At 47.0% G+C, this 15000-nt stretch overlaps 1 protein-coding gene across 9 annotated transcripts in view; it reads left to right on the top strand.

Annotated features, from left to right (window-relative positions):
- Positions 1-15000, top strand: part of bru3 (CUGBP Elav-like family member bruno 3) — a 623467-nt gene that overhangs the window by 187404 nt on the left and 421063 nt on the right. For all 9 annotated transcript variants that reach the window (XM_086549840.1, XM_086549837.1, XM_086549835.1 and 6 more), the window contains exon 2: positions 2894-2942. In XM_086549840.1, coding sequence (XP_086405966.1) covers positions 2894-2942 — 49 coding nt within the window. The remainder of the gene's footprint in view (positions 1-2893; positions 2943-15000) is intronic.

The following is a 15000-nucleotide window of genomic DNA, read 5'->3' as shown; positions in this document are numbered from 1 at the left end:
ATGAATAGCAAACTGGCCACCGGATAAATTGAATAGCATTCTCGGGAACTCAAGATATACTGCACTCCAAGGGACCCGGCGAGTATAACCGATAGTGTATCTGGCCCTATGGCTAGGCGAGACTAAGCGATCTGCAGCTTGGTCATTGCATGGAAAGAGAGAGAGAGAGAGAGAGAGACACGAAGAGAGGGCGAGGGAGGGAGGTAGGGAGAGGGAGAGTGGGAGAGGGAGAGGATAGAGAGAGGGAAAGAATAGAGAGAGGGAGAGGTGGAGAGGGAGAAGGAGAGGGAGTGGGAGAGGGAGAGGGAGAGGGAGAGGGAGAGGGAGAGGGGGAGAGGGAAAGGGGGAGAGGGAGAGGGAGAGAGGGAGAGGGAGAGGGAGAGGGAAAGGGAAAGAGAAAGAGAAAGAGAGAGAGAGAGGGAGAGGGAGAGGGAGAGGGAGAGGGAGAGGGTGAGGGTGAGGGTGAGGGTGAGGGTGAGGGTGAGGGTGAGGGAGGGAGAGAGAGAGAGAGAGAGAGAGAGAGAGAGAGAGAGAGAGAGAGAGAGAGAGAGAGAGAGAGAGAGAGAGAGAGAGAGAGAGAGAGAGAGAGAGAGAGAGAGAGAGAGAGAGAGAAAGAGAGAGCCGTATCATACCACTGACTGCCTGGTTTAATCCTAGTCCATCGTTAACTATCGAATAGCCTCGTTATTTTAAGGGTATTAGGAGTATGGGGTGTAATTTCCAGGTGTTCGCAGACTGGATTTTAACTGCATGGAAAGTAGGCGGGGCACAATAGCCCTTACTTGTGCAAATATTTGTGTAGGCACGGATCTTTTTTTTTTTATCTTCTTTTTCTTCTTCTTTATGTGTGTGTCTCTGTGCTTCTACTTGACCGTTGCAGACGTCTTTTATTTGTGTATGTGTGTATAAAGAAGAAAAAAGGGTATATACACCAGAGGTAGTATGAGAGTGTGTGTGAGTGAATGAATGCGTATGTTCCTATATACGTCAGTATTCGCGTGTATGTGCACATGTGGGATAGGGATCCGTGTATGTATACATGTGGTTGAATGTTAGTGTGTCAGAGAGAGACTCGGGGAGCCGACAGCGGAGCCTGCGTGTTCCCCATGCTGTAAAACCATAGTTAGGGATGCTTCAACTAACTTTCGGAACGGTGGTATTGGGTGCTCGCTGAGCACATTGTAACTTTATAAAGTTTGGTTGCAGAGCTGAGGTAAGTTTAAAGTTGAATACCCCGTGTCTAGTTCACAACCAGCAAGTTCTGATGGTTGTCGGTCCAGCAGTCCTAATGTAATCCTTCATGGACGCTTCGTAGGTTCTCGAAGTTCCTGAGGGATGTCAAAGTTCCGCGAATAATGGCTGCTTGAAGTACTGGCTATGGGCGTTTAAAATTCCGCTCGGGGATGAATTCAAGATCTGAGACTTCGGGAGTACTTTGGGAGTTTAAAGTTTGGATTGATATGTCTTTTTTTCCGAGAGGGAGGGTGAGGTGGGAAAGAGAGAGAGAGAGAGAGAGAGAGAGAGAGAGAGAGAGAGAGAGAGTAGGAGAGAGGGAGGGAAGAGAAGAGGAGGAAGAGAGAGAAAGAAGAGAGGTGAGAGAGAGAGAGGATAGGAGGGGTGGGAGAGAGAGAGAGAGAGAGAAAGAAGAGAGGTGAGAGAAAGGATTGGAGAGGTAGGAGAGAGAAAAAAAATGAGAGGTGAGAGAGATAGATATAAGCAGAGATAGAGATAGAGAGAGGAGAGAACCGAAGAAAAGAGGTGAGAGAGAGCGAGAGGCCCCTTGCGCTTTGAGGTCGAGGTATGGTTAAGGACTTCACTTTCTGGAAGGGCTCGAAGTAGGTTTGGAAGACGAATTGAAGTTCAGGGATGAAGTTTGCAATATCGTCGATACTTTGTGTACAAATAAAGTTGCAGACAGTTCCCCTGCAGCTGTTAATGAAGAAAGGGAATTTGAATAAGGAGGAAGTGTGGGAGCGAAAGAGAAACAGATAGATAGAGAGGTATAACTAAATCCAAATATTTTATTTTTCTATTTTTTGCTCAGTGCCATTCGGAATCTAAAGTGCAAAAGACAAACGAATAATAATAAAAAAAAAACACACACACCAGAAAGATTAATAATAATTCCAAACGAAAATACATCAAGCGAAGCGAAACGCGGACAGAGAGTGAATCTGAGGTTCAAAGACGAAGCAAGTGATTCAAGATAACTGCAAACGTCTTAGCGTTTACACGGCGCCTTCAGCCTAATCTTCGCGACTTGTATGAGCTCATTAACACCACTTTTGCCTCAACTCTTTGCGTTCTGGTATAACTTATCCGGCATTTCTTCTTTTTGTCTCATTTTTCGTTTCTTCTTCTTTCATTTCTTTTTCTTCTTTCTTTTCTTTCTTTCTTTCCTTTTTTTCCTTCTTTCGTTTTCATTCTTCTTTTATTCTACTTTTTTTCTTCTTCTTTTTCTACTTTTTTTTCTTTTTTTATTCTACTTTTCTTCTCTTCTATTCTTCTATTACTTTTCTTCATTCTTCCTACTTCTTCTTCTTAAAGGAAATGACAATTAAACTCAGTACATTAAGGTCCATTAAAAGAACCGGGATTGGTCTATCTAGTTTTTTTTTCTTTCTTTTTATAAATACCCGCAATGTTTTTTTGTTTTTTTTACATACATACATACTCATAGGTACGTTATATTGTATACTCTCCTTTGTGAGAAAGTACAATAGAAATTTGTAATATGATTTTCTTCTAAAAGATAGATATAAAAGTATGTGACCAAGATTATTAAGATTAACATTTCTTACAAAGTATTCAATTGTATAGTTTTTATTCATGTTTTATTAGTAATTGAGCATATTCCATCTATAACTTACATTTTTCCCCTTTTTTCTTCCAGATGAACCGCCCGATTCAAGTGAAACCGGCCGACAGCGAGAGTCGAGCAGGTAGGTCAAAGAGCTGACCTTGTGACCTTGTCTGGGTGATTCCAGGTCAAGAATCTTCGAAGAGACGCGATCCGAATTTATTTTCGGCGACACTTTTTGGGGTTTTCTTTCCTGTTTTTTTTTTTCGTTGTTGTTGTTTTCAAGTTTTGTTTAATATTTTTTAACGTTATTTTTAAGTTATGTTGATGGGTTTTTTCCCTTCTTGTGGGTATATCAGGTGACTTTATTTTTTCTACATCGTCTTTTTTTAAGGGGGGGAAGGGTTCTTGTTATTTCGTTCTTCTTCTCTTTCTGTTTATGGGATTATTCTTTTTGGTATTGTTCTTAATCTACTGATCCTATACGCAATAATTCCGTTATCATTTTGTTCATCCTTCTCAATCCTCGTACTTATCTTCATATTCATCCATTCCTTTAATCCACACTCCCCCTCCCTTCCTCCACCCCATAACCCCTTTCCCATTTACCCATACCCTCCCCCCCTCTCTACCTATCTTCCCACCCCACTCTACTCATACACCCCTCCTCTTCTCCTTCTCCCATCTTACATCCTTCCCATCCCCTTCCCCTTCCACCCACCCCCTTCTCCCCCTCCCATCTCACATCCCACCCACTCCCTTCTCCCCCTCCCACCCCACTCCCATACCCCCTCCTTTCTCCCCCTCTCCATCCCACATCCCCTTCCCCCTCCTCCTCTTCTCATTCTCTCATCTCATGCCCCTCCTCTCCATCCCCCATCCCCTTCTCCCTCCTCCTCTTCTCACTCTCCCATCTCACGCCCCTCCTCTCCATCTCCCATCCCCCCTCTATTACAGGGGCGAGCATCACCTCGCGAGATAACAGATAACTGTTATCATAATGCCGCAGTCAGATCGCGACGAGATTGATTTTCAGTCGTGAGTTATAGGGTCATTTCGACAAGCGGAGGAGGGGGGGGGGGTAGGAAGTGAAGGGGAAGGGTAGAGGGAGGAGGCAGAGGGAGGGTAGGAGAGAGAGAGGAGGGGCGAGGGAGCGAAGTAGAGAGAGGAAGGAGGAGGAGGAGGAGGAGGAGGAAGAGGGAGAGGAAGGAGAGAGGAGGGAGGAGGAGGAGGAGCAAAATGAAAAGAGAGGGAGGGGGGAGGAACGGAGGGAGGGAGAGGGGGAAAAGAGGGAGGGAAAGGGGGAAAAGAGGGAGGAAGGAAAGAAGTAAGAACTAGAAGGAGGAGGAGGAGGAGGAGGGAAAGAAGGAGAGGTAGGAAGGATAGAAATGATAATAATAAAAGAAGGAAGACAAAAAAGGAGGAAGAGGAGGAAAGAAGATAGATGGGAAGAGTGTTAGAGCTTGAAGGAGGAGCGGGGCGGGGAGAGGAGGCACTCGCACACTGGCGTGAGAGAGAAGGCGGAGTTGAAATGCTAATATGTAGTTGAAGAGAGAGATAAAAGAAGGAGCGAGTAGTTGAGGAAAGAGGATATAGACAGATGGATAAGCGGGAGGATGTGTGTGTGTGTGTGTGTGTGTGTGTGTTTGTGTGGGAGTGTGTGTTGTGTACTTTCGTTCTTAATTTTAGGTGGGGGTGGGGTGGGGGCGAAGGTGGGAGTTCTATTTGCTTTTGCGTCTTCTTCCTTACATTTTCCTTTCCTCTCTTCCCACCCTCCCTCCCTTGCTTCTTCCCTCCCTCCTTTTTTTTCCTTCGTTCGCCCCTTCCTCTCTCCCTTCCTTCACCATTCCATCCCTCCCTACCTATCTCTCCATACCCCCTTTACACTTGTTCTTTCATTTCGAATATCGAGCCAAATGCAAGATATACATCCCCCCCCCAAAAAAAAAGGCAAAGAAAAAAAGTTACCAGAGGAAATAACACACATGCATAATACTTAGCCTAATCTGGCCAGCTCATATTCTTAAGCAGTTACGGAATATAAATAGTTAATCTCTCGCGACCGCACTGTGGAAACGAGTACCTTAATTGATTTTCTTTCCTCGCTTGGCTCACCTCTTTCATTCTTTCTTTCCTTTTATTACGGTTTTGTTATCTACTTTTTAATATGTGATACTCTTTTCAGTTTCTGTTTGTTTGTCATCCTTATTATTCAGTTTCCTTGCGTTTCTGTCCGTTCCTACCATCTGAATTTATTTCATTTTCCTTGATTGCATTTGTCTTTCAACTTAGCATGAACTATAACTATTTAATCTCGTTATAAGTGTGTAACTCCTTCTTCCTACAACTATTCATGATATCTCCTCATATTTCTTATATCCCTCTTCTTATTTCTCTACATCTCCCTCGCCCATCAAACCAACCTTTCCAAGTAACATTCACGCTTTTATATCGAATACGAGTCGGTGCTTCAAGCAAGTCGACTCCTTCCTCCCTCCATCCCCTCCCCCTCCTTGCCCCATCACCCTCCCCACTTCCCCCCATCCCGATCCCCCTTTCCGATCCCATTCCCAACCCCTTTTCCCAGCCCCTTCTCCCCCCTCCCATATCCCCACAGCCGCCGCCGCCGCCAACCCGCCCCGAATTAACGTTGAATGTAAATACATACATTTGACTGCCTCCTCCTACCTCGCTGATCATGGCCGCTTCAGTAGAGAGCGAAAGGCAAATAAAAGTAAACTTTCTCGCTCGTAGCTCCCGTCTCTGCCCAAATGACTGTACTCAAAGTAAGCAGTTGTACTCAAGGCTTAGCGGGAGTACTTACTTTACTTACTCTGCAACTTACTTACTTACTTCCCCCACGGTGGCTCGTTTCGGCTCGCTTCGTGGAGGTATCTCGGGCCTGTCGGTGGATGCTGGAGCGTTGCGAGATCTTGGGCGGATGAATGTTCGGTGGATGACACGCTACGTAAAGAGAAGGTGGTTCATCTCCAAAAAAAAAAAGGCATGTGTGTGTTTCGGGTCGAGGGGGTGTGGGGGTGGGGGGTGGGGGGTCTTCTGTTTGTTTCTTCCGTTTAAGCTGGATTGTTTGTTGCTTATACTGTTTTGCTTTCTCTCTCTCTCTCTCTCTCTCTCTCTCTCTCTCTCTCTCTCTCTCTCTCTCTCTCTCTCTCTCTCTCTCTCTCTCTCTCTCTCTCTCTCTCTCTCTCTCTCTCTCTCTCTCTCTCGCTCCCTCCCCCTTCTGTCTATTTTCAGCCAACTTCCCCGTTCTCAAAACTTCCCCGAGAGTGCCACACAAACGGGGGAGCCGCCCAGGGAGGAAGCAAAGCAAGCCCTCCAAGAAGGCTCAAGTTACCTACATGATAACACGAGCTTGTCGCCCGTAACGGCCCGGGTGGATTACGATACACTTCCGCCAAGGTAAACTGCGAAAAAAAATTCTACCTTGCAGAAGATGTTTAAACAACGACTACCTCATTACAGACCGTGCATACCGAATCTGGTTGGCCCGGGTAGGAGAGGGGAGAGGTGGAGAGGGGAGAGGGGGTTCCTTGCGCGAAAGGGGTCACCAGGACTGTTTTTTCAACAGCCCAACACGAGCGTTTCGACCAAAGAGACGTTGAGATGCCTGGACTTAGCACTGTGTTCGCACCCTTTCACTCTTTCCTTCTTTCCCTTCCATCCCTTCTTCTTTGCTTCCATTTCTCCTTCGCCTCCCATCGCCTCCCCTTCTAACCCCCTTCCCAAGTACCTTTCCTAACCCTGCCTTCCTTCCTACTCTTCCTCTTCCTCTTCGTCCTTCCTCCTCTTCCTCTTCCTCTTCGTCCTTCCTACTTCTTCCTCTTCTTCTTCATCCTTCCTATTCTTCCTCTTCTTCTTCGTCCTTCCTCCTCTTCCTCTTCCTCTTCGTCCTTCCTCCTCTTCCTCTTCCTCTTCGTCCTTCCTACTCTTCCTCTTCCTCTTCGTCCTTCCTACTCTTCCTCTTCCTCTTTATCCTTCCTACTTCTTCTCCTCCCATAAGCTTCTCAGTCGAGCCAATACACAGTGCCAGTACATGAGCTTAAAGTAGATATTTGACGAGGCAGGTTTGGGTATTGTCTTGCTTAAAGTAGACTCGTGAATTGTTAACGATACCGACATAAAGCACAAATCGAAGTTCTCTCATGTTATTCATTCTGAGACAAGATTTTTAAAGGGAGGTCGTGGATCTTCTGTTGCTTTTTTTTCTTGCTTGCCTGCTTGCTTGCTTTATTTTTATTAATCTCCATTTTATCTTTTTTTTACTTTTTTTTCATTTCCTTGTTATCTTTTGCATGCTTAATTGACTTTTTGTATTTGTCTTTTCTTTGTTTGGCTTTCATTTTGTCTCGCACTTCCTTTCCTTTTTTTTCGTATTCTTTTTCTCTCCATTTATTCTTCCTTTGTTTTCTTTAGCTTTTCCATTTATTATTCATCCTACAGTGTGTTTGTTTGTTTGTTTTAGTGACCCTCTTTTTTCTCTGTTTCTTCATCTTATATTCGCATTATCATATTTTCTTTTCATTCCACGTTTCTTCTCTCTTTTGCCTTTTTTTTCTTCCATTCTTTTTGTTCTTCATTGTTTATTTATCTCCATACACCACTCTCTCTCTCCCTCCTTCACTCTCTCTCTCTGTCTTTCTCTTATTCCTTTCCCACACCCCTCCTCCTCTCGTGCCACTCCTCCCCCTCCTCTTACTCCTCCTCCTTTCCCCCTTCCATTTTTTCGTTCCTTGCTCCTCCTCCTCTTCCTCTTCCTTTTCCTATTCCCTTCATGTCTCTTCCACAAATCACGCCTCTTCGTCTTTCCTCTCTTCCCTTCCTTTCTCCTCTTCCTTCTTCTTACTCTTCCCCTCATCTTCCTCTTCTTCCTATTCACATATTCCTCTTCCTCTCACCCCTTCTTCCTCTTCCTCTTCCCCTTCGTACTCCTCTTCGTATCCCGCCGCCAAAATGCACCCAGGCACCATGATAACCAGTCCAATTAGTTAACTAACCCAAATCTGGAACCTTCCCTCCTTCTCCTCTTCTTCCTCCTCCTCCTTCTCCTCCTCTAACTCCTCCTCCTGCTTCTTCTCCTCCTCCTTCTCTTCCTCTTCCTGCTCCTCGTCCTTCTCCTTTTCCTCCTCCTCCTCCTCCTCCTCCTCCTCCTCCTCCTCCTCCTCCTCCTCCTCCTCCTCCTCCTCCTCCTCCTCCTCCTCCTCCTCCTCCTCCTCCTTCCCATCCTCCTTTTCCTCCCCCTCCCCCAGAAAAAAAGAGGAAGGAAAAAATCCTTAACGTGTACCGCAGTCAATTAATTAAGAAACTACAAAATTCACCGCAGGTAAATGCCCGTCTGAAGAAATAGCAGTTACAGCAGATGCCTGGAGAGGAAGGGGGTGGGGGATGGTGACGGGGGAGGGGGGTTGGGTAGGGGTAGGGGGCTGGAAGAGGGTGTAATGGATGGGATTACTTGAGTGGGTTGTCTGTCTGCGTGATTCGCTTCTTCCTTGTCATTTAGTCTGTCTGTCTTTCTGGCTGTCTATTTACTGGTCTGACCACACCCCTCTCTCTCTTTCTTTCTCTCTTCCTCTCTCTCTCTCTTTCTTTCTCTTTCTCTCTCTCTCTCTCTCTCTCTCTCTCTCTCTCTCTCTCTCTCTCTCTCTCTCTCTCTCTCTCTCTCTCTCTCTCTCTCTCTCTCTCCTTCTCTCTCTCTCTCTCTCTCTCTTTCTCTCTTCTCTCTCTCTCTTCTTCTCTCTTCTCTCTCTCTCTCTCTCTCTCTCTCTCTCTCTCTCTCTCTCTCTCTCTCTCTCTCTCTCTCTCTCTCTCTCTCTCTCTCTCTCTCTCTCACTTTCTCTCTCCTTTTCTTTCGATGTATATCATAAATCTTTCAATTACGAGTGATCAGAAATAATGGACCTGTCTTCCCTACGTTCCTATGTCTTGAGAAGGTGATTAATCTTAAGCATCTTTCCTCTCCCTCCCTTCCTCCCTCCCTCCACATCTCTCCTCCTATCCCCCTCCGTCAGTCCGCCCCTCTAACCATCCCTCTTTCCCTCCTTCTCTCTCTGTCTCTCTCTCTCTCTCTCTCTCTCTCTCTCTCTCTCTCTCTCTCTCTCTCTCTCTCTCTCTCTCTCTCTCTCTCTCTCTCTCTCTCTCTCTCTCTCTCTCTCTCTCTCTCTCTCTTCCTTTCTGTCTCTCTCTGTCTCTCTCTCTCTCTCTCTCTGTCTCTCTCTCTCTCTCTCTCTCTCTCTCTCTCTCTCTCTCTCTCTCTCTCTCTCTCTCTCTCTCTCTCTCTCTCTCTCTCTCTCTCTCTCTCTCTCTCTCTCTCTCTCTCTCTCTTTCTTTCCTTTTCTCGTTTCCTCCTCCACCTACTCCTCCCCTCCTCCTCCCTATCTTTGTCTCTCTCCGCATCTCTATGTTTTATCTGTCTGGTAGTTCTATTTTTTTTCTTTAATTTTGAAGGGGGGTCGGGGGAGGGGGGGAGGAGTCCCGAAGTGGGTGATTTGCATAAGTCATTCATCTTCTGACTTGTTTGATAACCAGCGACGATGTATAAAATGACATATACGACGTCCATCTTTCTATTTTTTTTAAATAACTCACACACACACACGCATTCTCTCTCTCTCTCTCTCTCTCTCCCTTCTCTCCCTCTCCCCCTCCCCCTCCCCCTCCCCCCTCCCCCATTCCACCCCACCCTACCCTCCCTCATCCGCCTCCTCCACTTAGGGGGATATTTTCTCATCTTCTCCCTCGCCTTCTCTCATCCCCGGCAGATAAGTTATGGCCCGAGTTGGTCTTTGCACCCATAACTCGTGATCATGGGTAACAGAGCGGTCAATAACACTTAATGCATGGGAGTGAACGGGTTTGAGAGGTGGTGGTTCAGATGGGGGAGTGTGGGGAGGGGGGGGGGTCTGTTGTCTCTTTCTGTTGCTATCCTCTCTTTGTATGCCTCTGTCTGTCTGCCTGTCTGTCTCTCTGTTTGCCCCTCTCTCTCTGTCTGCCTGTCTGTCTGTCTTTCTCTGGCTTTTATCTGGTTTGAGTTTCTGCGCTTATCTTTTCTTCTCTTCGTTTCTCTTCACTTGTTTCTCTCTTTCTCACTTTCTCATTCTGTGTGTAACCATGACTTTATTTGCACTTGTCTATCGCTTTGCCTTACTCCCCCTTTCCCTTTTATCTTCCTTCCCTTTCCCTCCCTCCGATTCCCTCCTTTCCAATTTCTTTCTCCTTTGTCAATGTCCTTTCTCCCTTTTCTCCTTTTACTCTCCTCCTTCCCTTTCATCATTTCCTTCCCTCTATCCCTCCTTCCCCCCCCCCCATTTTTTCCCTCCCTCATCGCCTTTCCCATCTCCCTCCCTCCCTCCCTGCCTTCCCCCCTCTCCCTGCCTTCCCCCCTCCCTCCCTCCCTCCCTGCCTTCCCCCTCTCTCCCCTCCCTTCCCTCCCTCAGTTCCCTCCTCCCCCTCGCGTCCGTGCGTGGGCTAGATGTCAATACCAGCTGGAAATTGGAGAAGTACAAATAACTGCCATTAATGATCTACCGATGATTTGCATTTTCTTGGGCCGTCTATACGTGGGTCTAAGGGGTAGAGGAGTAGGGGGGGTGAGGGGGGGAGAGGAGGGGAGAGGGGGGAGAGTAGAGGATGGCCCGGAGGAGAAAGGCTGGATATGCTGATTTTTGTCAATATAGTTTGGTGTTTTTTTTCAGTGATGCTCTCTGTGTGTGGCGGGGGATGAGGGAGGGGACGTGTGTGTGTGTGTGTGTGTGTGTGTGTGTGTGTGAGTGTATGTGTGTGTGTGTGTGTGTGTGTACGTGTGCGTGTACGTGTACGTGTTTATATGTGTCATGCACCCATGGGCGCATGAATCTGAACGAGTCTGTGCGTATTCATTTTGTATGTATCCAACCAAGCGTGCATGCATATGTGTCTGTGTGTGTGTGTGTGTGTGCGCCAGGCGGAAGGAAAGAAGGGGAAAATTGTATCAGACCAAAAAAATGACACGCAAAGATTAATCAAAACCCCCGTTGAATTAGCTGTCACACATTTCTGCTGACGCGACAAGTTCTTCCTTATTCCATCCTCCTCCTCCCACCCGGTCCCTCCTCCCTCCCTCCCACCCTCCACCCCCCCTCCCTCCCGTCCTCCGCTTCCTTCTATCCTCCCTTCCCTTAAAGATTCCCCTCCTCCTCCTACTCCTTTTCCTCCTCCTCCTCATCTTTCTCATACCTCCTCCTCCTACCTCCTCTTCCTACCTCCTCCTCCTCCTCTTCCTACCTCCTCCTCCTCCTCCTCCTCCTCCTACCTCCTCCTCCTCCTCCTCCTCCTACCTCCTCCTCCTCCTCCTCCTCCTCCTCCTCCTCCTACCTCCTCCTCCTCCTCTTCCTCCTCCTCCTACCTCCTCCTCCTCCTCCTCCTCCTCCTCCTCCTCCTCCTCCTACCTCCTACCTCCTCCTACCTCCTCCTCCTCCTCCTTACCTCCTCCTTCAATTCATTTTCTGCACTCCTTCGCTCCTTTCTTATGATCATACACGCGGCAGGACTTTCAAACAAGCCATTTTAGAGAACGCGTCAATGAGGGGGGGAGGGGGCTTGGGGAGGGGGGGGGTTAAGGGGAGTAGGCAAGGAAAGGGAGGAGAAGGGAGATTAGATGAAGGGAGGAGTAGAGGTAATAGGGAAGGGGGGATTGGAGGAAAGGGTAGGGTGGGGGGGAGGAGGAGAGGTTGAACAATCATTTTTCAGCGCGGCGCCCCCAGATGGCAGCACCGTCGCCTCATTAGGGACTTGTGGGGGAGTGGGGGTGGGGGGTGGGGGTAAGGGGGATGGAGTAGGGAAAAAGGAGGAGGGAAAACAGGATAAGAGGGGAATGCAGAGGGCAAGCGATGACGGAAAGAAAAAGAATGGAGTGTGAGGAAACAATGATTAGATAGATAAATAGATAAATAAAATAGAGATGAAGACCAGGAGGATTAGTAAGGGATGAAGGAGAAGGAAGAGGTGGTGGTGTTGGAGGAGGAGAAGGAGAAGAAGAAGAAGAAGAAGAAGAAGAAAAAAAAAAGGAGGAGGAGGAGGAGGAGGAGGAGAGGTGGGGTTAGTTGGGGTCAAAGGGTACAGGGAAAAGGGGAGGGGGGTATAGGGGAGTAGGGGAGATGAAGGGAGGGGGGTGTAGAGTGTAGGGGGGATGAAGGGAGGGGGGAGGAGGGCGATCGTAAAGAGGAAGAAGACCCCTTCAAGCGCAGAATTTTACCAAGTTTTGATGGATTTTCGATCGTAGTTGAAGTGGCGTAAATTGCATCTGCCATCAGCTTTCTTCTCTTTTACGCTCTGTCTCTGTCTCTCCGTCTGTCTGTTTGTCTGTTTGTTTGTTTGTTTGTTAAAGTATTTTCCTCTTTTTGACTGTATTTGTTTTCCTTCGCGCTGTCTGAGTCTCTCGTTTTCTCGGTCTCTCGCTTTCTCAGTCTCTCTCTCTCTCCCTCTCCCTCCCCCCCCCTACCCTCCCTCTCTCTCTTTCCCCTCCACCTACCCTCCGCCTCTCCCTTCCCCCCACCTACTCTCCCTCTCCCTCTCCCTTCCCCCCAACTACTCTCCCCTTCTCCCTTCGCCCCCACCTACCCTCCCCCTCTCCCTTCCCACCCACCTACCCTCCCCCTCTCCCTCCCCCCCACCTACCCTCCCCCTCTCCCTTCCCACCCACCTACCCTCCCCTCTCCCTCCCTCTCTCCTTCCCCCCACTTACCCTCCCCCTCCCCCTTCCCCCCCACCTACACTCTCCCTCCCCCTACCCCCCCACCTCCTCTCTCCTTCCCCCCACCTACCCTACCCCTCTCCCTTCCCCCACTCTCCCCCCTTCCCCTCCCCCTCCCCCTAACCCCCCTCCCTCAAAAAAAAAAAAAAAAAAAAAAAAAAAAAAAAAAAAAAAAAAAATCCGAATGCAAATATCGGCTTGAGGTAATTTTCAGTCTTGAGGTATTAATTTCCACCTCATCTCAAGCGCTGGCTGTAGACATTGATCGGTCTAATTGGTTCGTTGTTTCGCTGGATTTCGCCATTTTATTTTTTTTTCGCTTTTGATATTTTATATATTTCGTTCATTGTTGTTGTTGTTGTTGTTGATATTATTGGTAGGATTGTTTATCTATTGTTAGATTCGTTCGTATTATTGTCGTCATTGTTATAATACCATCATTGTGATTATCATCGTTGTTATTATTCTTTCGTTATTATTATCATTATTGTTATTTCTATTGCTATCATTATTGTTATAATTTCTTACTTTTGTTGTTGCTGTTGTTCTTATATCATTATATAGGTCAGGAAATTTGTTTGTTTGGTTGTTTAGCTGGTTATCCATATAGATAACTAGTTCATCCATCAGTCTGTACATTCATCTGTTGTCTTTTTATTTACATATTGTTTTATATATCAACTAGAAGGGGAGGGGAGGGAGAGTAAGAGGACAGGAGAGGGGAGAGGCAGAAGGAGGGAGAGAGAGAGAGAGAGATACAGATAGATAGAGAGAGAGAGGGAGAGAGAGAGAGAGAGAGAGAGAGAGAGAGAGAGAGAGAGGAGAGAGAGAGAGAGATAGATAGAGAGATAGAGAGAGAGAGAGAGAGAGAAACAAAGAAGAAAAAAGAGCGAGAGAGTCGACCTCAGACAAACAAGCACACGCACAGGAGAGGGCGGACCGCCGAGTGAAACTTTCTCTCTCTCTCTCTTTTTCCAGAAATGCAATGAACATTCCTGGAAATCTCGAGGCATCTTATATTCAGCGCAAACACTAGGGCGCATTAGAGACAGAGTGAAGACCATAACCCTATATACAAAGGCGTCGTGGCACCATCTGCGGCCCACCAGTGCCATTCCGAGTGTCGTGTCCTTGCCTGGCGTGATTGACGTTGCTTTAAGGCGCGCTGGACAGGCACGGGATCTGCCTTTGTCAGTGCTTGCCTGCTGTGTGTGTGTGTGTGTGCGTGCATGGATGGGTGTCTAGTTGGATTTTCGTGAATAGGTGTCGGGACTAGGATGTGTGTGTGTGTGTGTTTGTGTGTGAGTGTGTGTGTGTGTGTGTGTATGTGTGTGTTTGCGTGTGTGTGTGTATGTGTGTGTTTGTGTGTGTGTGTGTTTGTGTGTGTGTGTGTGTTTGTGTTTGTGTTTGTGTATGTATGTGTGTGTGTTTATGTGTGTGTACCAAATATTTAGACATATGCATGCACGCGTGCTTAATACCTCACATGACTAATCCCTACCTGTCAACAGCAACCTTAAATACCCAACTATGAAAAACAAAACACAAAAACACACAACCACAGTTCTTGCACGTGTCCCGTAATGCCTTGGCGCACACAAACAAAAAGCCGAGCCCAAGCGAAGGTTATATTAAGAAAGCCGGGCAACAGGCGGGAGCGGGGAAACTACGGGGCCCTGGGGAAAAGCTCAATAAACTTATACTGGAATAAAGTTGCTGGTGAGGGAGGGAGAGAGAGAGAGAAAAAAAAGAGAACGCGAGCGAGAGAGGTCCCTGGCGCACCCTCGTGGCGAGAAAATATAATGTACGTGGCCGAAATGTAAACACCACTTTCCCGCCAAATCTCTATATTCCTAATTTTCTTTCGGGCTTTAAGAGAGAGGAGAGGAAACGGGTAGGAGAGGAGGGGGGGGGGGTGAAGGGGGAAAGGAGAGGGAGAGAGGTAGAGAGAGAGGTAGTGAAGGAGAGATAGAGAGGGAGAGGGAGAGGGAGAGGGAGAGAGGTAGAAAATGTGAGATAGAGAGGGAGGGAGAGGAAGAGGGAGAGTTAGTAAGAGAAAGTGAGAGAGAATGTGTGTATATGAGAGAGAGAGAGAGAGAGAGAGAGAGAGAGAGAGAGAGAGAGAGAGAGAGAGAGAGAGAGAGAGAGAGAGAGAGAGAGAGAGAGGAAATAGAATGAGAGAGAAGAATTAAAAGATACAAAGACAAAAGTGAAAGAAAAGAATATGTACATATATACATACATACATTTATATATATATATATATATATATATATATATATATATATATATATATATATATATATATATATGCAAAATAGTACGACTAAAATTTGTCCCTAACAATAATCCTATGACGAGAAAGAAGGTCAGCTCTTCGCCTGCGGCCGATTCAAACGAGACTCTTGTTGTTTGGCGGTTGGAGGAAATTTTTGAATCGGATCCAAGCAAGATG

This window comes from Penaeus japonicus, unplaced genomic scaffold, assembly GCF_977035675.1.
Source record: "Penaeus japonicus unplaced genomic scaffold, GWHDUDI00000001_assembly GWHDUDI00000022, whole genome shotgun sequence".
NCBI lineage: Eukaryota > Metazoa > Arthropoda > Malacostraca > Decapoda > Penaeidae > Penaeus > Penaeus japonicus.
This window is presented reverse-complemented; position numbering and strand designations above follow the sequence as displayed.